The sequence below is a fragment of the Lolium perenne genome, chromosome 3 (genome assembly GCF_019359855.2).
Source record: "Lolium perenne isolate Kyuss_39 chromosome 3, Kyuss_2.0, whole genome shotgun sequence".
NCBI lineage: Eukaryota > Viridiplantae > Streptophyta > Magnoliopsida > Poales > Poaceae > Lolium > Lolium perenne.
This window is the reverse complement of record NC_067246.2, coordinates 72,083,404-72,110,278: the sequence shown is the minus strand read 5'-3', so window position 1 is coordinate 72,110,278 and position 26,875 is coordinate 72,083,404. Positions and strand designations below refer to the sequence as shown.

General features: G+C 42.5%; 1 protein-coding gene across 1 annotated transcript; it reads right to left on the bottom strand.

The window, feature by feature from the left end:
- Positions 1 to 4,121: 4,121 nt before the first annotated feature.
- On the bottom strand, positions 4,122 to 7,099 carry LOC127341528 (clavaminate synthase-like protein At3g21360). The gene is made up of 3 exons (XM_051367395.1): positions 6,522 to 7,099; positions 5,656 to 5,909; positions 4,122 to 4,731 (listed from the first exon to the last, which is right to left on the bottom strand). Exons 1-3 carry the CDS (start codon positions 6,909 to 6,911, stop codon positions 4,371 to 4,373), a joined length of 1,005 nt encoding a protein of 334 aa, XP_051223355.1. The 5' UTR covers positions 6,912 to 7,099; the 3' UTR covers positions 4,122 to 4,370.
- Between the last annotated feature and the right edge of the window lie 19,776 nt (positions 7,100 to 26,875).

Sequence of the window (26,875 nt, the reverse complement as noted above, 5' to 3'; positions counted from 1 at the left end):
TGCGAGGGAACAACCTGGGAGAGGAGCGGCGTGCGGCGACGGCGTTCAACGTGATAGAGGTGCGGTGGCGGCGCCCGGCATGGAGAGAGTACCGGCGGCGGCGCTAGCGCTGAGAGAGGAGCGGCGGTGGCGCCGTACGCGAGACAGGAGCACCAGCGCTGGAAAAGCACGAGAGAGGAGCGGCAACTGCGCAACGTGTGGAGGAGGTTGGAGATAGACCTGCGGGGAGGTTGCTAGTGGGGCCAGGGAAAAGACAACCGCACGATTGGATCCCATCCAACGAACGCGCGTGCGGAGGTTAGGAGAGCGTGATCCCCCGGGGGCATAGGATCATTTTCCAAAATAAAATACGGGCAATATGCATCAAAACTGCGCCACTATATCGGTTCACGCAATAATAATTCAGAACAGCAGAAGACTGAAGTAGTGCAAGATATATAGCTAGGTTAACATGCATCCCTTCACTTGTTGAGCAAGTCCACATTTTAGTCGGTAAGACCTCTTGAGCTCCTGAGTCCTTCAATCCCCCGCTCAAAGAGCAGCCATCCAAGACCCATGCCAACAACACAGCACAGGCCATCTCTCACGCGGCTCTTCAGCATCAAAAGTTCCCCCAGCCGGCTTCCAAAGAGGAAAGAGATGGGTGTTAGGATTCAGTAGTGCAACGAATGAATTAATCCGACGACCGATATATCTTGTTTAGTGCCTCACCGGAATTCTGGAATATCGAGGCGGTCGGCGCTGGCAGAAGGTTTGGTAGACGTTGCCTGCAAGAAGACGGTCAGAGTTTAAATCGTGTTAAAGATGGGATGGGAACTATTGTAGGCTGAAAGTTTGGTGAGTAAAAGTAACCACCAGCAATTGACACTATATTGCTAATAAGTTTGTTTAAATTCGTGTCGGCATTCAGGCAAAGAAAAGGATAGATCCGCTTGCGCAGCATGGTGATTGCATCGATCAAAGATTGCAGTAGAAGAGATGCAGAACGTTGGGGATCTTCTGCTTCAGCTTCGCGGCCATCAGCCGCATCGCCGTAGCCATACTGCTAGCGCTTACTTCTCTCGCTCCCGAACACGTATGCGCAAGCGATCGATGGTTGCGGCTAATCCTGGTCCTGGTTGCTGACGTGATAGATTTCAAAGTGTGCTTTTGCTTTTGCTGTTTGTGCTCGGTCCTGTGTAATGAAACTCCTATGTCTATCTTGCGCTAGCATTAGGCGGCGTTTTTTTATATCCTTGTTGTTAGTTTTTGTTGTGGGTGCTGTAAAAACATGCTCAAAACTCTGTTTCGTTATCCCTGGGTAATGAAATCCGATCCAAGTGATCGTTTGAAAAAAAAACATGGTTGTTGCCAAAATTGAGGTTCCATTGCCACATTTAGTCGGATTTTCAGATTTTCTAGCCTTTGACATACTGTATATGGGATCATAGAAGTCATCTAAACTCTTAAGTATTGGCCCTTTGGCAGAAAGAAACAGCCATGGAACCGCGTGATAAATAAACATGCCTAGGTAAGTAATTTAGTACTTCTTATATAAGCAGGCCAACATGATGACCAATCGGTCATGCGCACGGGCTTTCTCCTCTCACCGAGTTCCTCTCGAAAACGCTGGGCTTTGGCCATTCCGGGGTGGATATGCTGTGGAGAAACCAAACAAACCTCTAGAGTATTTGTTTCCGGCCCACCTAAGGGACCTCACGTTCGCTGGGGGCGCCCACCTCGCCGCTTCTTAGGACCACTTCTTTTGAGCTTCTGTTTATACATAAGCCGGCTTATGGATTTCGGTAGGAGGAACTGTGGTGAGGAGAAACTTCTAGAAATTGTTCTTCCTATTCTTTTGGGTTTCTGAAAATCTAGCTTATGTACTTAGTTGAGTTGTGTAATACCTGTAATGCACTTGAATTTGATATATGCTCTAAATAAGTGATGGCACCATAAGTATGCTAGTTTTTAGCAGAAAATAACATATAAAAAAGGAGGAAAATTATGAGAAGTCAAACGATAACTAGAATATGGAGTCGCAGTATAATTCATTGCATGTCCAAATAAAAAAATGTGTTGGCCATTTCGAAATTTCGGTACAGATAACTTCTCAAGCTACCAAACTTTCAACAATGGTTTGTCGAAGTGCAGCCATGATACCATCAGCAGAAGGGGAACAGGGTCCACCGGTGAAAGATGCATTGTCCTCGTGGAGATATGTGACTCGCTCGTGTCAAAATGATCATCATATAACTTACACTATCACAGATGAAATTGTGCATACACATGCATGCAGTGATGATCTTCGTTTGCGTTAGAGGGTCGTAATAAGGTATAGAAAGCAGATTGCACCACTTTATCTTGAGAACGCCAAATGCTCTTTCAACAACATTTCATAGAGATGAATGACGATGGTTAAACTTCTCTTGAAATTTCAAAATATGTCTAAGAAATATTTCAAAATAAAGAAAGCATACTCTCCCATGTTCCAAAACATCACTCGTAGGAAAACTCTAGCATATTTTAAAATGTGTAAAAATTCCAAAAAAAAATTGGGTGTTCATGTTGACATTCTATATTCACACACTAAGTTTTGCAAAGAAATTGTACTTTTTATGGTATGTGTAAAAAAGACATTTTTTGGTGATTCAAAATAGCTTTTTACGTGACATGTTTTTATCTTTTTGACGTAGATCACACAAAATTTCTTTTTCCCACAAACTTTTGCCAGTGAACATAGAATGTCCAAATGTACAACCAGAATTTTTCTTCATGATTTTCAATATTTTATAATAAATTTAAAATACATTTTCTTAATAGGTGTATTTAGAGTTTTAGACCTATAATATGAGCCAAAACACTATGTCCAACACACCCTCCTTCCGCTAGGAACTTGGCAGTATAAGTTTGCGCATCCGCCTTTTGCCACACATGACCCTTTGAGACTTATTACGAATATTTAAATCTCATATGGGCCTAGCCCACTTATTTCTAACAAGGCAAAAGTCTGAAACAAACCTTGGATTCATAGCCCAAGTCTGAACCAAACCCTCACCTTTGAATCCCTGATTTTTGAACCCTCACCTCCCAAATCCCGGTGTTCCTGGTCCTTTTATCGGGCAATCTCGTTTGTGAGCCGGGATTAGGAGGACACCTGTATTGACCGGTGGGTCGGACCAATCCAGTTATCCTTGGCTCTCGCGTATGGGCTGTCACTGGCCTCGTACCATGTGGGGAACGAAATCGACGTTCGCCAGGAGAGCGCAGGAGATGCAGAGAGCGGCGCCGATGTGGTGGTCATCCGCTGAATCGTCCGCAGAAGGGAGCAACCGTCGCACAAAATTCGGACGAACTCGCCACCAAAGTGAAAACACACAGTCAAACTATCACATGGATCCATAATATCCTTCGCACAAAATTGACCTACATTACAGACCGAAGATAAAATTACAATCTCATTCCAAAATGGATTTCTAACTACCAAAACGAACAATATTAACATCAATCTTCTAAGTGTTACCCCAAACAAACCCCACCTTTTACCAATCTGCACACCCTAAAATCTAGCAATATGGGAGAGGATGAAAACAATACATGACAGGAGGGTTCTGAATATTTACCTACGTCCTCTCGTCTCCGCTTCCGGCGAGTTGCGAGTCACCTCCGCCGCCGTGACTCAGAGACAACGAGTACTTGCAGAATCTCCTAGAGGCTTCGATGATAGAGGTTTGGCGTTGGCAAAGACACGATCCGCCTTGATCGTCTTCCCTATGTCGTGATCACCCGCAGATCGCCATGGTTGTTGCGTCCAAGGTAGAAGGAAGGGGAACAGGAAGGAACTGAATCTTTGCGCGGACTAGGAGGCGTGAAATTTGCATCGAGACCAGCGCACCATGGCGTCATATCCCTAACTGTCCTCTTAATCCCAACCACGTCATCTAAACCCAGCCTGCAAACGAGATTAATGATAAAAGGACCAGGAACACCGGGATTTGGGAGGTAAGGGTTCGAAAATCAGGGATTTAAAGGTGAGGTTTCGGTTCAGACTTGGGCTACGAATTCAAGGTTTGTTTCAGATTTTTGCCTTCCCTTAAAGAGCAATATACAACAGTTCACAGTGGTGATTGGCGAACAAAATCTGTAGAAGGAAATGATTCCATCTAGATCGCCATGGAAACATAGCAGTTATCAAATATACACTGACATAGAAATTGATAAGCGAATACGAAAACTACAGCCAGAACATTTGTGTACTTGCTACCGAAGTTGTGCTTTTTGGCATTTCTAGGGCTCATCCGGTTCGTGGCTGTAAAACAGACGCCAATACATACATACTGCAGACCAGAAATTCTTCAGCAAGGCCTCACACCTCATAATGCATTTAAATGCTATTTACAAAGAGAAGCAAGTACGCGCCGTGGAGGCTCGAAAGACCGCCGAGAGTGCAAGACTGCCCAGTTGTCAATGAGAAGAATGTCACCTTGCTGCCACGGAATGGCGACACATTCCTCCTCTAAGATCTTCCCACATTCTTCTATGACATCGGCAGGCAAGGGTGAGCCGTCACCAAACGTGACAGCCTTAACAGGATCGTTCCGAGCATCCTTCCACCCGGTGTAGGCAGCAACCATGCTGTTGAACCATATTTTCCTCATTCGGACCTCGTCCCACTTAACTGCAGGTATCGGACCCATTACTGTTTTAACTCCGTCGTCAGTCCATTCCAGGTTCATTCCAAGCTTCGCAGCCCTGTAAACGAAAGCCAGACCCAAGTTCAGTGACAACATAGTAAGTGAGCTACAGTTCTCGATGAAAGGTATTTCAAATGTTATTAATAAAAAGTTTTAAGCATTTTTTGGTCGATGCACTGCACAGACGACAAGATGAAGCATAAAAATGCAGTGCTCAATATCATGATGGCAGGCCATTGGAATAATCCAGCATGGGCAGAATAACTGAAGGCCATTCATGTACTTGAAATTATTTAAACCTCCTACTGCTCTATAATAGGCCCTGTAATATAGCTCTAATCAACATTTAGCTGATAGTTCAATATTCAGCTCTAGATACACCTTGTTATGAGCCCCTAATCAAAGATCAACATCCATCCCAAAAATTTAGAACCCAAATGGTGCTATTTCTAAATTATGATTATACCATATACTACAACATTTATGTGCATGCATATTATGGTAGAAGAAGCGCATCTATTTTTCAAATATCAAGTGGGAGCAGCTTTAGAGAATTGATCAACTGACCACACGACTGATTGAATAAGTTCCGCCAGAGCCAGTGGTACAGGACTGGTAAGTTCCAATCAATTGTACTCCCTCCGCCCATAAATAGATGTCTTATATTTGTTTAAATTTGGATGTATCTATACACTAAATAGTATCTATGTACATCAAAAATTTGATAAATCTAAGACATCTATTTATGGACAGAGGTAGTACTAGCTATTCAGAAGTAACCAATTTAGTAGTGATTGGATTTCAGAAACTTTGGGCTTGCTATATACGTTTCGGACCGCCAGAAGTTCTGCCGTACCATTTTTTACTTGGTGAAGTGATGCACATTATCTAGTAATGTTACAGTAGATATTTGTATGCAATTGTTCAGAACTAATACTAGATCTATTAATGTATCAGTTTGTAAAGGAATAAGAGAGCACACCTTTCCTCGGCAACGGCTTTATCTTTAGTGAGAAATGTAGAGTGCCATCCACGGCCGATTGGAGAAGATGGGTCATCACCCTCTCCTAAGACCCGCGTGTATATAAGGCCATGCTTTTCCAATTTCTCCACAAATTCCGGAAATTTTTCGTTCATCCTCTTATAAACATAATGGCTCAGCACTATCGGCGTCTCTCCACCACTCTTCGGTTCCACTTCACAGAAGAAAAACAATTTCGCTGGGAATGTTGGAACCTAAAGAAAGAATAAATCCAGTGAGATCTGAAATTCTGATAATGAAAAATGAAAATTCCAAAACTAAGCGTTGCCATGCGAACTAATCTGAAGTGCTATCCTGAAAAGAAGAATGCGTGCTGCGTGCTGTTTCAATCTTGAAATGGGGGAACTTCGATGTCTAGGTACTTAGATTGTTCTGAAAAATCATCGTATGCAATTAAATGAAATATCCATGTGTTGAGTGTGATTTTCTGTTGCCCTGAGATTAGAGCTACTGACTCCAGGCCTCTTGATCAAGCCAATTGATGTTCTGGAAATGGAAATTCCAGATGGGGTTGATTAGTTTTACATCACTGAAGATACTAGTATCTAGAATGTAGATCCTGACTTCAGTAACCAGTTTAGTACCAGTGAAATGCAGAGTGTGGGGACTTCTATGTCTAGGTGGAATACTTAAACTGTTCTGAAAAATCATCATATACTGTATGTAGTTAAGTAGTACTACCAATGTGTTGATCAGTTTTCCCTGAGTTCTGAGTTACTCACTTCCTGATTAAGCCAATGTTTCTAGTGATCACTGAGCGCGTCTCATTTCTACATGGAATGGGTCAGCGCAGGAGGTATGCTGACCTGCGCCATCTCGTGGTGGAAGGGGATCTTCTGGTCGGGCGGCGACTCGTTGGCGGTGAAGACCCGCCCCACAACGTTGCTGCGGGGCGCCGCGCCGCCGACGTACGGCAGCTCCTCGTACCCGAACGCGTCCACGGCGCGGTCGAAGTCCGCCGCCGTCCGCGCGGCAAACCCACGCAGCAGCACGGCCCCTGCATCCCGCAGCAGCGGCTCCACCCGGGACGCCCGCTCCGACCGCACCGCCGCCAGGAACTCGTCGAGGCTTTCTTGTGCCGGTGGTCCGCCGCTCGGGACGAGCACCGCGGGGAAGGCGACGCCCTCGACGGCCCGCTGCTCCGGGAGGCACGCTTCCTGGAAGAAGCTGCTCCCCGCCATCTGCGCTATCTGCATGCAGAGCTTGGTTTCCCAGCTGATGCGGTGGTGCGCGGGTGTGACAGTTCTGCGAGACTCTCTGTGAGCCTGTGTGACTGAGCTCTGAGCTGAGAGACGTGACGATGGTGCTTCAGAGTGGAAGGAGTGAAGACGCTTTGGGTTGGATGAACGTGGACGGATTCTGGAACAGAGTGGACTGTCGTTCTCTCACGACGGCAACCGCACTAAGCTGGGCCTGCATATGCTGGCCGATCTAATTCGGCCAGTCCACTTATAGGTCAAGCAATGCAGACATGCAGTGCTTCCTTCAGCCCAATAACAGGTGCCCATTTTATGAACATTAAAAAAACATTTAAAACCACGTGAATAGTTTTCAAAACAAAAAATTGCAATCTTTTACTCCCTCCATCCATAAAAAGATAACTTAGATATTTCTACATTTAGATATATCTATACACTAAATAGTGTGTACATTAATACAAGTTTTGACAAATCTAAGACATCTTTTTATGGGCAGAGTATTTTTTTCCAAGAATATTTTAAAAATATAATGTCTTTTTAGAATCTCAACATTTTTAACAAAAATTGAAATCTCACTAAAAATAAGCAAAGAAAAAAAAATTAAAAAACAAACAAGAAATAGGAAACATGAAACAACAAAAACAAAAGAAACTAGTAAAACCCCCAAAAAACATCAAAATAAAAAAAAAGACAAAAAACCTAATGAAACCAAACGCCTCTCACACTAATAGGCCGCATAAAAGGGGCACCTGCGTGAGCGGAGCACAATCCGTCCTGGCGTTGAGATGTAAATATAAATTGCTTTTTTTTATTTTTGTTTGGTGAGACTAGTCATAATGGCGAGTATCATGTAATAGGATCATGCATATGGTACTAGTGTACGATAATATCTTCACCATGCATAATATCATGTAGTAGTATCATAGGAATACTATGTTACATGTATTTAATGATTTGTAAAATCTCAAAACAAAGGTGTGTACAAGATTTATTTGGCATTAATTTTTCTAGTTCTACGTGCTATGATATGGTATCTACCTATGATACCACTATCATCTCTTTTATCATTAATTGATGTGACACATCAGCTATTTACATGCATGTAGTGCATTATAATAGCTATAATACTCCCATTGTGAGTAGTCGGAACACGCGTGGTGTTGCTCCAAGTTAATGGTTGTGGTTCTCCTATTTCCCGCAAAGGTCGGTGTATAGGAGCTCCCCTATCGGTTGTTGCCTAGTCTCTTTGAGCTAACCTGGCCTACCCATGAGAAAGACCTATCTGGAGATCCACATTCAGGTTCGGCGCAATTTATCAAAATGTTTAAAAACTGAAAAGAAAAACAATGATAAGTACATGGAGAAAAACAATGCTTAACAAGTACTGTAAGAATGATTACTTCTTTTAATTGAGGTACTATCTGTTAATTTGGGACATTTTAAAGGGGTACAAAATGTAGTTACTCTCCTCTTGAAACTATCCACTCAACATTTGAAAAAATAGCATAATCAGGTACTTCCTCCAATCTAAATTAATTAACTAAAGTCTGTCTAAATACATGTGTATATAGAGCTAAAACATGTTTAGGTACATCTATATCTAAATATTAATTAATTTAAACCGGAGGGAGTAATTGATCCAAATTTCAAGTACCAACAACCTGGTAGGAACACTAAAGTTGAGCACTATCGGCGCTGCATGAGGAAGGCATGGCGCTGCCGGCGACTGGCGTGATGCCGTTCTAATCCCCCTCCGATTTCTTCTAGATCTGTCCGATTTCTTTCCTCTAAACTTCCTCAATACACAGATCAGGCTTCTATCCTCTATCCTTCAGCCTCAATCCATCGCTAGACCTTGCAGATTCATCCCATCTGCTCTCTCTGGCGTTTTCCTTTTCTTTGCCAACCAGCATCCAGATCCCCTCACACAGCTTGCTCCTCCACCTTTTCCAGTGACTGGCTCATCTTTTTCCTCTTGGCTGTATCAAGGCTGTCGTGTTATGGAGTGCCACAATCAGAGGTTTGGTTGTTCTGGTCCTTCTGAAATCTTAGGTTTCCCTTGTCAAGCGAATCACATGGGCTATTCCAAGGGAAGATCTAACCCATGGGAGCGCGCAGCAACTGACCCGAACTTCTTTCGGCGGGGGGGTGATACTCCTCCAGTTAGTGACTACAGCGGTGTTTATGGCAGCGGCGTTGGACTTCAAGGCGCCATGGGAGCCATGAATTTTTTATCTTGGAACTGTCGTGGAGTGGGCAAGAACCTGGACAGCAATAAGATGGAGTATTTGGCTAAGCTGATCTACTCGACACACGCTAAGGTAATTTTTGTTTCTGAAACACTAGCTTCCAAATATACTCCCGTTGATCTAGCCAACCGCTTTCCTATACAAGATAGTTTTGTTGTCCCTGCTGAAGACCATGCCGGTGGTCTTTGGATTATGTGGTCTGATGAGATGCAGGTTACTATAGTTTCAGCTAATCAGAATGTCGTGTTAGCTTTTGTTGTAAATACAGCCACTAGCTTTACTTTCTCTTTAGTGTGTGTTTACGGAGACCCACATCATCGTAGAACTAAGGAAATTTGGAGTCAAATCGAAGATTTTGTGATGTCTTGTCCTGGAAAACCTGTTTATTGCATGGGTGATCTTAACAACATCATGTTTCCTTACGAGAAGAGCACGCCTTGGAATATCAATTATCACCGTATGCAAAACTTCATGTATCTTGTTAAACGTTGTGGATTCATAGACATGGGTTATAATGGTCCTGCATACACTTGGTGTAATAACCGCTTTACTTCTGTTCCTACTTACGAACGCCTTGATCGTTGTTTGGGTAATGCAGAATGGTGCGATGCTTTTCCTAACACTACAGTTTATAATCTTCCTATTATTTTGAGTGATCATGCTCCGATTCTCACCATTACGCAGCCTTCGGTCATTAGATGGAAAACAAATTTTAAATTTGAAAACTGGTGGTTGCTTGAAAAAGATTTCCAGGGAACAGCAAATCAAGCTTGGGTGGATTCGGCTAGAAAGCCTTTCCATGTTAGGACGGCTAATCTTGCAGGTGCTTTAAAGAAATGGTCCAAGAAGAAGAAGCCTTTACAACACCATCTTGATGCAATCCAGGCTGAAATTGAAGCCATACAAATGCAACCTGTACAAATACAGGATCATGCCAAGGAGGCAAATTTAACTAACCAATACGAGCAAACCATGACCAAGCTTACAGAGTTTTACAAACAGCGTGCTAAAAAGCATTGGGCTCATGATGGTGATCGTAATTCTTCTTATTTCCATAATGCTGTTACGAAAAGAAGAAGGAAGAATCGGATCTACACTATTAAAAATTGTGATAACAATCTGGTTCATAGTCCGGAGGATATAGCTGGCTGTTTTATTGATTACTTCTCGAATATTTTCACATCTGCTAATCCTGATTGGACTGCCGAACCTATGATTAATGTCTTACAGGAACAAATTGATCCCTTTGTTTACTCCATTCCAGACAAGGATGAACTTGTGCAGGTCTTAAAAGAAATGAAAAAATGTGCATCACCTGGACCAGATGGGTTAAATGTAGCTTTTTACTTGGCGGCCTGGAGATGGATTGGGGATGATGTTACAAAGATTGTACAAGATTTCTATAGAGACGGTAATCTCCATCCTAAACTGAATGAAACTCTCATTGCTTTGATACCTAAAAAGGCTAATCCTTTAGTTCCTCAAGATTTTAGACCTATTAGTTTGTGTAATGTTATCTACAAAATTATTGCAAAATCCTTGGCAAATAGAATCAAGACTTTCCTCCCAAATTATGTTGATGAAACTCAACAAGCTTTTGTACAAGGTCGTAGGATTTCAAACAATGTTGCTATTGCTCAAGAAATAACACATTCTTTTCAGCTTTCTTCTTGGAAACAAAAAGCATTTATGCTCAAAATTGACCTTGCTAAAGCTTTTGATAGAATTGAATGGAGCGTCATAGCTAGGGCTCTTGCTCGTAAAGGGTTGAATGATCATTTCATTTATCTGATTCATAAGTGCATTTCAACTGCTACTTTTTCTGTTCAAATTAATGGTCAGCCGTTTGGTCGTTTTCGGAACACTCGAGGTATCCGTCAAGGTTGTCCTCTATCACCGTCCTTGTTTGTCCTTGCTGTTAATGAATTGTCGCTCTCCATGCATAGTGCTCTGGACTCGAATAATTTAGAGGGTATTTCTCTAGGCCCTGGTTGTCCGCCTCTCCACTCCTTGTTATTTGCAGATGATCTCATAGTGTGTGGATCGGCTTCAAATCAAGATGCTCAGACTATCTCTCAGGTAATCAGTCATTTCTGTAACCTTTCCGGGCAAACTCCAAACTGGTCAAAATCAGCTATCCTTTTTAGTCATCATACTGACCAGAACACTAAGCTTTACATTAAAAATTTGTTTCCTGCCCCGGACATGGGCTCCTCTACTTTTCACCTAGGCCATCCTCTTATTCTCCCAGGGAAGAGCAGGTCTATTGCTTATGAGTTTTTAATTGACAGGTTCAAGGCCAAACTTACAGGTTATAAAGCTAATAGACTTTCTCATGCTGGCCGTCTCACTCTCATAAAATCTGTTTTTTCTTCCATTCCTGTTTATTACATGTCCAACATTTTGCTAAGCAAGAAAATCATTTCTAAACTTACTTCGGTGGTTCGAAAATTCTGGTGGACTGGTATTCAGCATAATCAAAATTCAAAACCTCTTTGTCTTAGAGCCTGGCATGACATCTGCAAGCCTATTCACGAGGGAGGGTTAGGCATAAGAGATCTTTCTGTTATGAATAAAGCTTTGGTTTCCATGTCCGTTTGGAGACTGTTGAAAGAGCCTGATTCTCTTACGGCAAAAGTTTTCAAGGCTAAATATTTTCCTGACACTTCTATTTGGCGCGCTAATCATGCTATTCCTAAATCTGCCTTTTGGTCCTCGGCTTTACATGTGTTGCCTCTTATAGAAAAATCTTGTCATCTTCAGATTGCTGCAGGTAACTCCAGTGTTTGGTCCTCGCCATGGTGTGAGGACTGGAAGCAAATTTATGATCATTTGATTACCCAACCAGGTTCACCTTGCCCAGCAGTTATCAAGGATCTCTGGCAGAGCAATTCTAAGTGCTGGGATGAAGAAAAAATTTCTGCACACTTTGATGACGATATGAAGAATAAAATTCTACAAGTTCCTCTTGCTAATGCTGATTTTCAGGACGAGTTGTGTTGGAAATATACTCCATCTGGTCAATGCACCACCAAAAGTGCATACAAGGTTTTCCTCCAGGAGACCCCCTCTCGAGGTGTTAGACGCATAGTTTCAGATTCGGAGAAACAATTGTTAATGCAAACATGGAAGAACTCCAAGTTGCCGCCAAGAGTGAAGACTTTTACTTGGCGTTTAATCAGAGGGGCATTAGCAACAGGTATGAGAGCTTCTCGTTTTTCCACTCACATTAAGAAAGAATGTGCAAGGTGTGGTGCCCCTGAGTCCGACTCCCATCTTTTCTTCCACTGCTCCTTTGCTCGCGCAGTTTGGTTTGCTTCCTTGGGGTTTAGAGCAGATTCTTTTGCCCAAACTAGTTACCCTTCGGATATTATTCAACAAATGATCTCTGCATCTCATCCTGAAGCTTCTGTGCATCAAATCATGTCAATCCTCTGGAATATTTGGAAAGCTCGAAATGATTTACTTTTCAACAAAAAAACTTGGTCTGTCAACAAAGTCATTTTTGCTGCTTCAGCCCTTCTATCGGCTGGTGTGGACGACGTTAAACTCTCTCAAAGTTTGAAGCCCGACTTGTCAATCGCTGCTAATGTTGTTCCTGCTCCTAGGAACACTTCTTTTGTATTGCCTGCAGGCCCGGTTGCATTTTCTGATGCGACGTTAAGCTCCTCACCGTCGACAAGAGTTGCTGGCCTGGGAGTTTATTTGATGAATCCAGCTCACAATTCCACTATATATACAGGCTTCGTCGACACATGTAGATTCTGTTTTGCAAGCTGAAGCGCAGGCCTTGGTACTTGCGGCGGCGGTGGTTCGGTCCCTTGGATGGAACAACGTGACATTTCTTTCAGATTGTCAGGTACTTGTTGATGCAGCGGAGGCGGCTGATCTGATTTCCAAACCGGGACATTGGTCTGCTAGACCAATACTTGCTGAATTTTTCAGATGTAGGAGACAACACTTGGAGCATGTCATCAAGGTGCCAAGATCGAACAACAAAATTGCTCATTCCATAGCCAAAAGAGCACTCACAGATTACTCTAGATCCTTCTGCTCCTTCATTTGCAAATCTTCTCTATCCTTGTCTACCTGTAGGTGCAAGATGGCTCTTTGTAATCTTAGCATCCCTTTCGGGAAGCTACAGTCTGTACTCTGTCACGGTTGCTAATAAATAAATAAAAATTTCTTTGCCAAAAAAAAAAAAAAAAAAAAAAAAAAAAAAAAAAAGAGGAAGGCATGGCGCTGACTGTTGAACGAGTGTACCTCGCTCGTCGCATATCGTACAGTCAGCACCCACTCAGCACCGTACGCGGCGAAAGAACAGAGAAGAAAACCGACACGAGCTGTCCAAATCCCTCACTCCCTCTCTTGAAACCCATATCGTTCGAGTTAAACCAAGGTCAAGAAAAAGCACTTTGTTAAACCTGCAACTTGGCGATTTTTTATAACCCATAACAAGAGGGTTCGTGTTTGGTTTTAGTTTCTGTCAACAGTTTCGACGGCGATGAAAGGAAGGGAGTATAATCCTAGTCCCTGGCCTTGTTGATTCCTGCATCGATATTGCCTTGGAACATCGGGCGTCGTCCAAGTTGGAGTGTACCTGTCCTGCGATCGATATTGCCTTGGAACATCGGGAGTCGTCCAAGTTGGAGTGTACCTGTCCTGCAATGCTGCTTGGCCTTTGGTTACTCCGTCGGTCGTCGCTAAGCATGACGATCTAACGTTCCTCCAACCAAACCGCACTATGTATGAGGATCCCTCGGCGAGATCGGCCGGAGAGAGCGACGTCTCTTCCAATCATGCTGGAGGTCATACAAAATGTCTTTAGTTTTCAGCTACAGACCATGCTTAGTTGCATGCATAGCTCGATCAGTGTAGAAACGGAAGCAGCGTCTGTCCGACCAGCATCGAGAATTAAGCCCATGGAACGGGAAAAGTTGGGGTCGGTGCGTTGTAGTTTGCGACGATCAGTCGTTGTGTCTACGCTGGGTCGTTGAATATGGAAGAGCAATTTGCATCCAAGTCCCAATAGTTGTATCCGATGTGCATTTTTATCCCAATTGTTGCAAACTGGGTAGCACAGTCCCAATAGTTACACCATATGTGCATTTCTAGTCCAAGCCTACCAGAGCATGACATGTGGCGCTAGCTGGCTGCTTTGTTGGATCGGAGTATTTGCAGATAACCCCTTTCATTTCCCTTTTAGCGAAAAAGTAGGCTTGTGCAGACACATGCGTGGCAATTTTTCGAAATTATCCTTCCGGACCCGCTCTTTAATCGGCTTCATCCTGTGTCGCCACTCTCGTTGTGTTGCCTTGCTCAACGACGGCAGCGGCGACATCGTGCTCGAAGCTCTCGACGGCTGCATCATCGAATCCATGGCGGACCCGCCGGAGCGCCGACCTACCGCGGGTGGTTTGACCCGCCTCCGAGCTAGGGTACGTCGTTCTCGTCTCCGTTCTCGTATGGATTTCCGCTCGCCGTCGTGAACTGTGCGTCTTCGCCGGCGATGATCGGACATGGTTAGGTCAAAAAGGCGGCGGAGATTGGTTACCGAAGGTGTTATGCATGGTGTAGGCATGGTTAGATTCAGATCGACCGGAGTTTGTTGCAACTTTTTCCCGCTCGGATGTTCGTCGAGTCAGCCGGATTTTAGGGCAAAGCTATGAGATTTTTGTTGTTAGATCAACAAGGTTACATGTTTTCCGTAGTCTTTGACAGGTAGAATGATTATCCATTCGAAATTCGTGAATTTGGAGGTTGTCCTGTAAAACTGAAAATTGTATAACTGAATATACTGAATATTTGTCATGTTTCTCTGTCTTGCTTCTCTGTAAAACTAAATATGGGAGATTTGTACTTGTTTTTGTGTTGCAGATGGAAATGAAGATTTGTTTTCACTTCAGATTGACCATAATGGTTTTTTCTATGGATTAAGGGGTGAACTGTCATACCAACATGGCACAACAGATTGGTTTGACAATTGTAGCCCTGAAACCTTTTCCATGCTATGGATTGAAGATTTTTTCAGTCGGCTTGGAATAGAGAGGGATGGTTTGATGAAAATCTACTGGCAGAAGGGGAATGATCTCATTGATGGTTTGCAGTGTATTGAGAATGACAGAGACATTGTTGACATGATTGAAACCTGTAAGGGTACATTGCCCCTATGTGTGGTTTTGGTAATTAATGACAACCCCTATGGACTAATGTTATCATTGAGTTTATATGAAGGAATATTCCATAGGTACTACTTGTATTCCATGTTTGTATTCAAGTATGGATGCCATGAAGATAAAGATACACCTTGTGTATTGGCATCAAGATCATCGATCAAGATAGTATGATAGAGCATGAAAAGATACAAGGTTGACCAATACAAAGAGTGAAGAATAGATTCAAGTTTGGTCAACATATGAAGCATGAAGAATGTGCCACGTGAAGTCACGTGATATCTTTCCATGGGCATGCAAGGGCATGCATCAAGAGTGATATCTCATATAGCCCATGAGAGGATGACGGCAAGTGGTGATCGTCATCAAGGTTGTGTTGGGCAAGTTCAAGTATAGCATCTCGAGAGGATCATATGCTTGAAGCTTGCCATCCATTTGATGATAATGGACATGTGAAGATGTACATCAATGGAGTTTTCCCATCATAGTGTATGGGAGAGCATTTGTGAGTCTTCACGAAGTAACGATGATCAAGTGTGGCATTCCGGTTTGAGTGGAGTGATACGTCTCCGACGTATCGATAATTTCTTATGTTCCATGCCACATGTTTTATGCATACTTTATGTCATATTTATGCATTTTCCGGCACTAACCTATTAACGAGATGCCGAAGAGCCAGTTGCTATTTTCTGCTGTTTTTGGTTTCAGAAATCCTAGTAAGGAAATATTCTCGGAATTGGACGAAATCAACGCCCAGGGGCCTATTTTCACACGAAGCTTCCAGAAGACCGAAGATGATACGAAGTGGGGCCACGAGCTGGCGACACACTAGGGCGGCGCGGCCTGGCCCTTGGCCGCGCCGGCCTGTTGTGTGGGGCCCTCGTGTGGCCCCTGACCTATCTCCTCCGCCTACTTAAAGCCTTCGTCGCGAAACCCCCAGTACCGAGAGCCACGATACGGAAAACCTTCCAGAGACACCGCCGCCGCCAATCCCATCTCGGGGGATTCAGGAGATCGCCTCCGGCACCCTGCCGGAGAGGGGAATCGTCTCCCGGAGGACTCTACACCGCCATGGTCGCCTCCGGAGTGATGAGTGAGTAGTTCACCCCTGGACTATGGGTCCATAGCAGTAGCTAGATGGTTGTCTTCTCCTCATTATGCTTCATTGTCGGGTCTTGTGAGCTGCCTAACATGATCAAGATCATCTATCTGTAATGCTATATGTTGTGTTTGTTGGGATCCGATGGATAGAGAATACTATGTTATGTTGATTATCAATCTATTACCTATGTGTTGTTTATGATCTTGCATGCTCTCCGTTATTAGTAGAGGCTCTGGCCAAGTTTTTACTCTTAACTCCAAGAGGGAGTATTTATGCTCGATAGTGGGTTCATGCCTCCATTAAATCTGGGACAGTGACAGAAAGTTCTAAGGTTGTGGATGTGCTGTTGCCACTAGGGATAAAACATTGATGCTATGTCCAAGGATGTAGTTATTGATTACATTACGCACCATACTTAATGCAATTGTCTGTTGTTTGCAACTTAATACTGGAAGGAGTTCGGATGATAACCTGAAGGTGGACTTTTTAGGCATAGATGCATGCTGGATAGCGGTCTATGTACTTTGTCGTAATGCCCAATTAAATCTTACAATACTCATCATATCATGTATGTGCATTGTCATGCCCTCTCTATTTGTCAATTGCCCAACTGTAATTTGTTCACCCAACATGCTATTTATCTTATGGGAGAGACACCACTAGTGAACTGTGGACCCCGGTCCTATTCTTAACATCGATACAATCTACTGCAATACTTGTTCTACTGTTTTCTGCAAACAATCATCATCCACACTATACATCTAATCCTTTGTTACAGCAAGCCGGTGAGATTGACAACCTCACTGTTTCGTTGGGGCAAAGTACTTTGGTTGTGTTGTGCAGGTTCCACGTTGGCGCCGGAATCCCTGGTGTTGCGCCGCACTACATCTCGCCGCCATCAACCTTCAACGTGCTTCTTGGCTCCTACTGGTTCGATAAACCTTGGATTCTTACTGGGGGAAAACTTGCCGCTGTACGCATCACACCTTCCTCTTGGGGTTCCCAACGGTCGTGTGCTGTACGCGTATCAAGACTGTTTTCTGGCGCCGTTGCCGGGGAGATCAAGACACGCTGCAAGGGGAGTCTCCACAATCCAATCTCTTTACTTTGTTTTTGTCTTGCTTTATTTTATTTACTACTTTGTTTGCTGCACTAAATCAAAATACAAAAAAATTAGTTGCTAGTTTTACTTTATTTACTATCTTGTTTGCTATATTAAAAACACAAAAAAATTAGTTACGTGCATTTACTTTATCTAGTTTATTTTATTTACTATTGCTAAAATGGGTACTCCTGAAAATACTAAGTTGTGTGACTTCACAACCACAAATAATAATGATTTCTTATGCACACCTATTGCTCCACCTGCTACTACAGCAGAATTCTTTGAAATTAAACCTGCTTTACTAAATCTTGTTATGCGAGAGCAATTTTCTGGTGTTAGTTCTGATGATGCTGCTGCCCATCTCAATAACTTTGTTGAATTATGTGAAATGCAAAAGTATAAGGATGTAGATGGTGACATTATAAAATTAAAATTGTTTCCTTTCTCATTAAGAGGAAGAGCTAAAGATTGGTTGCTATCTCTACCTAAGAATAGTATTGATTCATGGACTAAATGCAAGGATGCTTTTATTGGTAGATATTATCCCCCTGCTAAAATTATATCTTTGAGAAGTAGCATAATGAATTTTAAACAATTGGATACTGAGCATGTTGCACAAGCATGGGAAAGAATGAAATCTTTGGTTAAAAATTGCCCAACCCATGGACTGACTACTTGGATGATCATCCAAACCTTTTATGCAGGACTGAATTTTTCTTCGCGGAACCTATTGGATTCAGCTGCTGGAGGTACCTTTATGCCATCACTCTTGGTGAAGCAACAAAGATTCTTGATAATATGATGATTAATTACTCTGAATGGCACACGGAAAGAGCTCCACAAGGTTAGAAGGTAAATTCTATCGAAGAAACCTCTTCCTTGAGTGATAAGATTGATGCTATTATGTTTATGCTTGTGAATGATAGGACAAATATTGATCCTAATAATGTTCCGTTAGCTTCATTGGTTGCTCAAGAAGAACATGTTGATGTGAACTACATTAAAAATAATATTTTCAACAACAATGCTTATCGGAACAATTCTAGTAGCAACTGTAGGCCATATCCTTATAATAATGGTAACGGTTATGGTAATTCTTATGGGAATTCTTACAACAATAATAGGAACACACCCCCTGGACTTGAAGCTATGCTTAAAGAATTTATTAGTACACAAACTGCTTTTAACAAATCTGTTGAAGAAAAGCTTGGGAAAATTGATATACTTGCTTCTAAAGTCGATAGTCTTGCTGCTGATGTTGATCTTTTGAAATCAAAAGTTATGCCTCATGAAAATCATAATAATAAAATTGTTACTACAGCAAATTCCATCCAAGTTAGAATTAATGAGAATATAAGATTGATGGCCGAATTGCGTGCTAGGTGGGAAAGAGAAGAAAATGAAAAAGAAGATAATATAGCTAAAGTTTGGACAATTACCACCACTAGCAATGCTAATGATACACATGTTGCTGCACCTCCTACTAATAATGGTAAAAGAATTGGTGTTGGCAATGTTTCCACTTCTAATGCAAAGCGCGAAAAACTGCTCGAAATCGCTAAAAGCTGAAATCGCTTGTGATAAAACTGCTGAAATTTTTTCCAACATTGGGGATAATGATCCCATTGCTTTAGATTATAATGGTTTGGATTTTGATGATTGCCATATCTCTGAAGTTATAAAGTTCTTACAAAAACTTGCTAAGAGTCCTAATGCTAGTGCTATAAATTTGGCTTTCACAAAACATATTACAAATGCTCTCATAAAAGCTAGAGAAGAGAAACTAAAACTTGAAACTTCTATTCCTAGGAAGCTAGAGGATGGTTGGGAGCCCATAATTAAGATGAAGGTCAATGACTTTGATTGTAATGCTTTATGTGATCTTGGTGCAAGTATTTCCGTTATGCCTAGAAAGATCTATAATATGCTTGACTTGCCACCACTGAAAAATTGTTATTTGGATGTTAATCTTACTGATAATTCTACAAAGAAACCTTTGGGGAGAGTTGATAATGTTCGCATTACCGTTAACAATAACCTTGTCCCCGTTGATTTTGTTGTCTTGGATATTGAATGCAATGCATCTTGTCCCATTATATTGGGAAGACCTTTTCTTCGAACTGTTGGTGCTATCATTGATATGAAGGAAGGTAATATTAAATATCAATTTCCTCTCAAGAAAGGTATGGAACACTTCCCTAGAAAGATAATGAAGTTACCTTTTGATTCTATCATTAGAACAAATTATGATGTTGACACTTCGTCTCTTGATAACACTTGATACACACTTTCTGCGCCTAGCTGAAAGGCGTTAAAGAAAAGCGCTTATGGGAGACAACCCATGGTTTTACTACAGTACCTTTTATTTTATATTTGAGTCTTGGAAGTTGTTACTACTGTAGCAACCTCTCCTTATCTTAGTTTTGTGCATTTTTGTGCCAAGTAAAGTCGTTGATAGTAAGGTTCATACTAGATTTGGATTACTGCGCAGAAATAGATTTCTTTGCTGTCACGAATCTGGGACTAATTCTCTGCAGGTAACTCAGAAAATTATGTCAATTTACGTGAGTGATCCTCATATATGTACGCAACTTTAATTCAATTTGAGAATTTTCATTTGAGCAAGTATGGTGCCTCTTAGAAATTCTTCTTTACGAACTGTTCTGTTTTGACAGATTCTGCCTTTTATTTCGCATTGCCTGTTTTGCTATGCTTGATGGATTTTTCGATTCCATTAACTTTCAGTAGCTTTGTGCAATGTCCAGAAGTGTTAAGAATGATTATGTCACCTCTGAACATGTAAATTTTGATTGTGCACTAACCCTCTAATGAGTTGTTTTGAGTTTGGTGTGGAGGAAGTTTTCAAGGATCAAGAGAGGGAGATGATACAATATGATCAAGGAGAGTGAAAGCTCTAAGCTTGGGGATGCCCCGGTGGTTCACCCCTGCATATTTCAAGAAGACTCAAGCGTCTAAGCTTGGGGATGCCCAAGCCATCCCCTTCTTCATCGACAACATTATCAGGTTCCTCTAGTGAAACTATATTTTTATTCCATCACATCTTATGTACTTTGCTTGGAGCGTCAGTTTGTTTTTGTTTTTGTTTTTGTTTGAATAAAATGGATCCTAGCATTCTTTGTGTAGGAGAGAGACACGCTCCGCTGTTTCATATGGACAAATATGTCCTTAGGCTTTACTCATAATATTCATGGCGAAAGTTGAATCTTCTTCGTTGAATTGTTATATGGTTGGAATTGGAAAATGATACATGTAGTATTTGCTAAAATTTCTTGGATAATTTGATACTTGGCAATTGTTGTGCTCATGTTTAAGCTCTTGCATCATATACTTTGCACCTATAAATGAAGAAATACATAGAGCTTGCTAAAATTTGGTTTGCATAATTGGTCTCTCTAAGGTCTAGATAATTTCTAGTATTGAGTTTGAACAACAAGGAAGAAGGTGTAGAGTCTTATAATGTTTACAATATGTATTTTATGTGAGTTTTGCTGCACCGGTTCATCCTTGTGTTTGTTTCAAATAGCCTTGCTAGCCTAAACCTTGTATCGAGAGGGAATACTTCTCATGCATCCAAAATCCTTGAGCCAACCACTATGCCATTTGTGTCCACCATACCTACCTACTACATGGTATTTCTCCGTCATTCCAAAGTAAATTGCTTGAGTGCTACCTTTAAAATTTCCATTCTTCACCTTTGCAATATATAGCTCATGGGACAAATAGCCTAAAAACTATTGTGATATTGAATATGTACTTATGCACTTTATCTCTTATTAAGTTGCTTGCTGTGCGATAACCATGTTCCTGGGGACGCCATCAACTACTCTTTGTTAAATATCATGTGAGTTGTTATGCATGTTCGTCTTGTCCGAAGTAAGGGAGATTTACCGCTAAAATGGTTAGAGCATGCATAATGTTAGAGAAGAACATTGGGCCGCTAACTAAAGCCATGATCCATGGTGGAAGTTTCAGTTTTGGAAAAATATCCTCAATCTCATATGAGAAATTAATTGTTGTTACATGCTTATGCATTAAAGAGGAGTCCATTATCTATTGTCTATGTTGTCCCGGTATGGATGTCTAAGTTGAGAATAATCAATAGCGAGAAATCCAATGCGAGCTTTCTCCTTAGACCTTTGTACAGGCGGCATAGAGGTACCCCTTTGTGACACTTGGTTAAAACATATGCATTGCGATGATAATCCAGGTAATCCGAGCTAATTAGGACAAGGTGCGGGCACTATTAGTATACTATGCATGAGGCTTGCAACTTGTAGGATATAATTTACATAACACATATGCTTTATTACTGCCGTTGACAAAATTGTTTCTTGTTTTCAAAATCAAAGCTCTAGCACAAATATAGCAATCGATGCTTTCCTCTTTGAAGGACCTTTCTTTTACTTTTATGTTGAGTCATTTCACCTATTTCTCTCCACCTCAAGAAGCAAAAACTTGTGTGAACTGTGCATTGATTCCTACATACTTGCATATTGCACTTGTTATATTACTTTACATTGACAAATATCCATGAGATATACATGTTACAAGTTGAAAGCAACCGCTGAAACTTCATCTTCCTTTGTATTGCTTCAATACCTCTACTTTGAATTATTGCTTTATGAGTTAACTCTTATGCAAGACTTATTGATGCTTGTCTTGAAGTACTATTCATGAAAAGTCTTTGCTTTATGATTCAGTTGTTTACTCATGTCATTTACATTGTTTGGATCGCTGCATTCATTACATATGCTTACAATAGTATGATCAAGGTTATGATGGCATGTCACTCCAGAAATTATCTTTGTTATCGTTTACCTGCTCGGGACGAGCAGAAACTAAGCTTGGGGATGCTGATACGTCTCCGACGTATCGATAATTTCTTATGTTCCATGCCACATTATTGATGATATCTACATGTTTTATGCATACTTTATGTCATATTTATGCATTTTCCGGCACTAACCTATTAACGAGATGCCGAAGAGCCGCTTGTTTGTTTTCTGTTTTTGGTTTCAGAAATCCTAGTAAGGAAATATTCTCGGAATTGGACGAAATCAACGCCCAGGGGCCTATTTTCACACGAAGCTTCCAGAAGACCGAAGATGATACGAAGTGGGGCCACGAGCTGGCGACACACTAGGGCAGCGCGGCCTGGGCCTTGGCCACGCCGGCCTGTTGTGTGGGGCCCTCGTGTGGCCCCCTGACCTATCTCCTCCGCCTACTTAAAGCCTTCGTCGCGAAACCCCCAGTATCGAGAGCCACGATACGGAAAACCTTCCAGAGACGCCGCCGCCGCCAATCCCATCTCGGGGGATTCAGGAGATCGCCTCCGGCACCCTGCCGGAGAGGGGAATCATCTCCCGGAGGACTCTACACCGCCATGGTCGCCTCCGGAGTGATGAGTGAGTAGTTCACCCCTGGACTATGGGTCCATAGCAGTAGCTAGATGGTTGTCTTCTCCTCATTATGCTTCATTGTCGGGTCTTGTGAGCTGCCTAACATGATCAAGATCATCTATCTGTAATGCTATATGTTGTGTTTTTTGGGATCCGATGGATAGAGAATACTATGTTATGTTGATTATCAATCTATTACCTATGTGTTGTTTATGATCTTGCATGCTCTCCGTTATTAGTAGAGGCTCTGTTCAAGTTTTTACTCTTAATTCCAAGAGGGAGTATTTATGCTCGATAGTGGGTTCATGCCTCCATTAAATCTGGGACAGTGACAGAAAGTTCTAAGGTTGTGAATGTGCTGTTGCCACTAGGGATAAAACATTGATGCTATGTCCGAGGATGTAGTTATTGATTACATTACGCACCATACTTAATGCAATTGTCTGTTGTTTGCAACTTAATACTGGAAGGGGTTCGGATGATAACCTGAAGGTGGACTTTTTAGGCATAGATGCATGCTGGATAGCGGTCTATGTACTTTGTCGTAATGCCCAATTAAATCTCACAATACTCATCATATCATGTATGTGCATTGTCATGCCCTCTCTATTTGTCAATTGCCCAACTGTAATTTGTTCACCCAACATGCTATTTATCTTATGGGAGAGACACCACTAGTGAACTGTGGACCCCGGTCCTATTCTTAACATCGATACAATCTACTGCAATACTTGTTCTACTGTTTTCTGCAAACAATCATCATCCACACTATACATCTAATCCTTTGTTACAGCAAGCCGGTGAGATTGACAACCTCACTGTTTCGTTGGGGCAAAGTACTTTGGTTGTGTTGTGCGGGTTCCATGTTGGCGCCGGAATCCCTGGTGTTGCGCCGTACTACATCTCGCCGCCATCAACCTTCAACGTGCTTCTTGGCTCCTACTGGTTCGATAAACCTTGGTTTCTTACTGAGGTAAAACTTGTCGCTGTACGCATCACACCTTCCTCTTGGGGTTCCCAACGGTCGCGTGCTGTACGCGTATCATGGAGCTTGAAGAGTTATCATCAAGATCAGCCGGGATGCGCAAGGCAAAGGTATGGCCTTGCTAGGTTTTCCTTTTACAGGTCTCAAGGTGGTTGATGGGAGACCGGATTATAGGATAGATAGCCGCACTATCAAGAGGGGCTTTCGGTTGGGTAACTTGATCACATCGTCTTAGGGAGCTCAATCCTTTGCATACTTTGCATATCCCTACTGCTTCTTGGTGTTTCTCTGTGAGAGGTTCTTGAGCTTGTTGCTAGCTTTACAACAAGCCCAAGTTCATCGAAAACGGAATCCGCATGCAATTTCTATTGCGTTTTCGAGTTTGGACGTCTTCACCGTTTCTTGACGTTGGGAGACTCCCTCTCTAAAATCATCTAAAATGTTCTGTGAGGAGTCTCCATATTTGTCGTTATCTTTCCAACAAAATTGGATTCATGTCAATCGGGGTCCGGACACAAAAGTTATCACAGTTTTTGTATAACATGCTTTCCTGCTGGCCCGGTTTCTAGCCCGGCGTGACCGGCCATCCGACCGGATGGCCCGGTTCAAACCGGCCCCTGGACCGGTGCCAACCGGGCACTATCCAGTAAGCTTTCCAGCTTGGTCCGGTCACTAGCCTGGTCGACCGGTCTGTGGACCGGATGGCCCGGTCGGTGGCCCGGTCTGACCGGGTCCTGAACCGGACGGCCCGGTCCCAGGCCCGGTTGACCGGCCTCCTCGATGCCTGACTCAGACCAACTTTTTCCCAACGGTTATATTTGCTCTTGGGCTATAAATAGCCCTTCTTCTACCTTGGGCTAGTTAGTTCTTCCCATTCTCTCTCCTCCATTGTTGTCTTTGAAGAACTTGCTCTCTCTCTTGATTCCCCCCATGATTCTTGCTCATTCTTGAGGGATCTAAGAGAGGAGATCTAGATCTACAATCCCCACCAATCCATTTCTCCTCTAAGTGAGGGGAGTCCTTTGGATCTAGATCTTGGAGTCTTTTGTTGACTTTCCCCATTGTTCTTCCTTTCTAATCTCTTCCTAGAATTCATTGCTTGGGTGGGATTTGATTGTGAAGGATTTAAACACCTTTGGTGTTCTTGCTTTGCATCATTGCATATTGTTGAGCTCTCCACCATGATTAGTTCGAGTGAGAGACCGTGAGCTTGTTACTCTTGGAGGGAGACCTCCTAGTTGGCTTGGTTGATGTCCCGGTGATCTCTTCGTGGAAGATTGTGAAGGGGCCCGGGCTTCTCCTTCGTGGAGCTTGTGAAGTGGTTGTGGAGCTTGCCATCTCCGGAGTGGAGGAAAAGCTAACCATAAGAAAAAGGCCATTATCCTTTGTGGGTGTGGCTCGGAGAATAGGGTGAGCCTTTGTGGCGTTGGGGAATCCTTCGTGGGACCTCCACTCCTCCAAACATGATGTACCTTCTTGCAAAGGAAGGGAACACGGGAATACATCCTCGTCTCTGCGTGCCTCGGTTATTTCTATACCCGAGCTCTCTTTCCTTGTTTATAGCCATCGTGCTTGAAGTACATATATCTTGCTATCACTTGTGCTACATATATCTTGTGCCTATCTTGCTTAGCTCTAGTTGTTATTGTTACACTTAGTTGAGCTTAGCATATTTAGGGTTTGTGCTTGTAATCTAAACGTTAGTTTAATTCCGCATTCTTACAAGACAAATCCGTAGGAGTTTTTAATTGCCTATTCACCCCCCTCTAGGCGACATCTCGATCTTTCAAAACCACAAGGCTTGCCAAGACTTTGTATTTGCTAGTTGACCACAACAATTTCTTGCCAAACTTTCGACCAAAGATAATAGAGAAAAGGCAATTGCTGATGCAGGCACTAGTAAGGAGATTGTTGCAAGGGCAGAAGCTAGCAGTTCAGTCGCAGGTGGTAGTGCAGTTGCAAGGGCAGAAGCTAGCAGTTCAGTTGCAGGTGAAGAAGAACAATTTGCAGAGGGCAGCAGTGATTCTGGTTCAAGCTTCGATGACAGTGACTACGATATTGAGGATGGAGATGATGATTTGTTCTGTGATAATGTTGACAGTGATGTACGAGATAACAATGAGCCTATTATCGATATTTCATTGGAGGATGATGTTGCATTGGAGGACACATCACTGGTTTTGAGGCAGGAAGATGAGGAACAATTGCAGAGAAATTCCAGTGTCTTCAATCCTCTAGTTGATATGCAAGATCATGTGAAGTTAAGCAGGGATTGGTGTTCAGTAGTGTGCAAGAGTTGAGGTTAGCACTGAATGCTTACAGTGTCAGAAATCGAGTCATGGTCAACAAAACAAGAAATGACACTAGAAGACTTGAAGCATGTTGCAAACCTAAATGCCCTTGTTTTCTGAAAGCCACCAAGGACAGTGTCACTGGTGGATTTGTTGTAAGGAAATGCTGGGAAGGAAAGCACACATGTCAAGCAAATTGGGAGTTGAAATATTTGACTGCACCTTGATACGTCTCCGACGTATCGATAATTTCTTATGTTCCATGCCACATTATTGATGATATCTACATGTTTTATGCATACTTTATGTCATATTTATGCATTTTCTAGAACTAACCTATTAACAAGATGCCGAAGAGCCAGTTGCTGTTTTCTGCTGTTTTTGGTTTCAGAAATCCTAGTAAGGAAATATTCTCGGAATTGGACGAAATCAATGCCCAGGGGCCTATTTTCACACGAAGCTTCCAGAAGACCGAAGAGTCAACGAAGTGGGGCCACGAGGCGGCCAGGTGATAGGGCGGCGCGGCCCAAGCCCTGGCCGCGCCGACCTGTCTCCTGGGCCCCTCGTGTGGCCCCCTGACCTGCCCTTCCGCCTACAAATAGCCTTCGTCGCGAAACCCCCAGTACCGAGAGCCAA

Excerpts from the sequence above, each read along its gene's own strand:
- LOC127341528 (XM_051367395.1), bottom strand. The coding sequence starts at position 6,911 with ATGCAGATAGCGCAGATGGCGGGGAGCAGCTTCTTCCAGGAAGCGTGC. Across the intron at positions 5,910-6,521 it reads TCCACCACGAGATGGCGCAG|GTTCCAACATTCCCAGCGAA; the intron begins GTCAGCATACCT and ends TTCTTTCTTTAG. Across the intron at positions 4,732-5,655 it reads AAAGCCGTTGCCGAGGAAAG|GGCTGCGAAGCTTGGAATGA; the intron begins GTGTGCTCTCTT and ends TTTCGTTTACAG.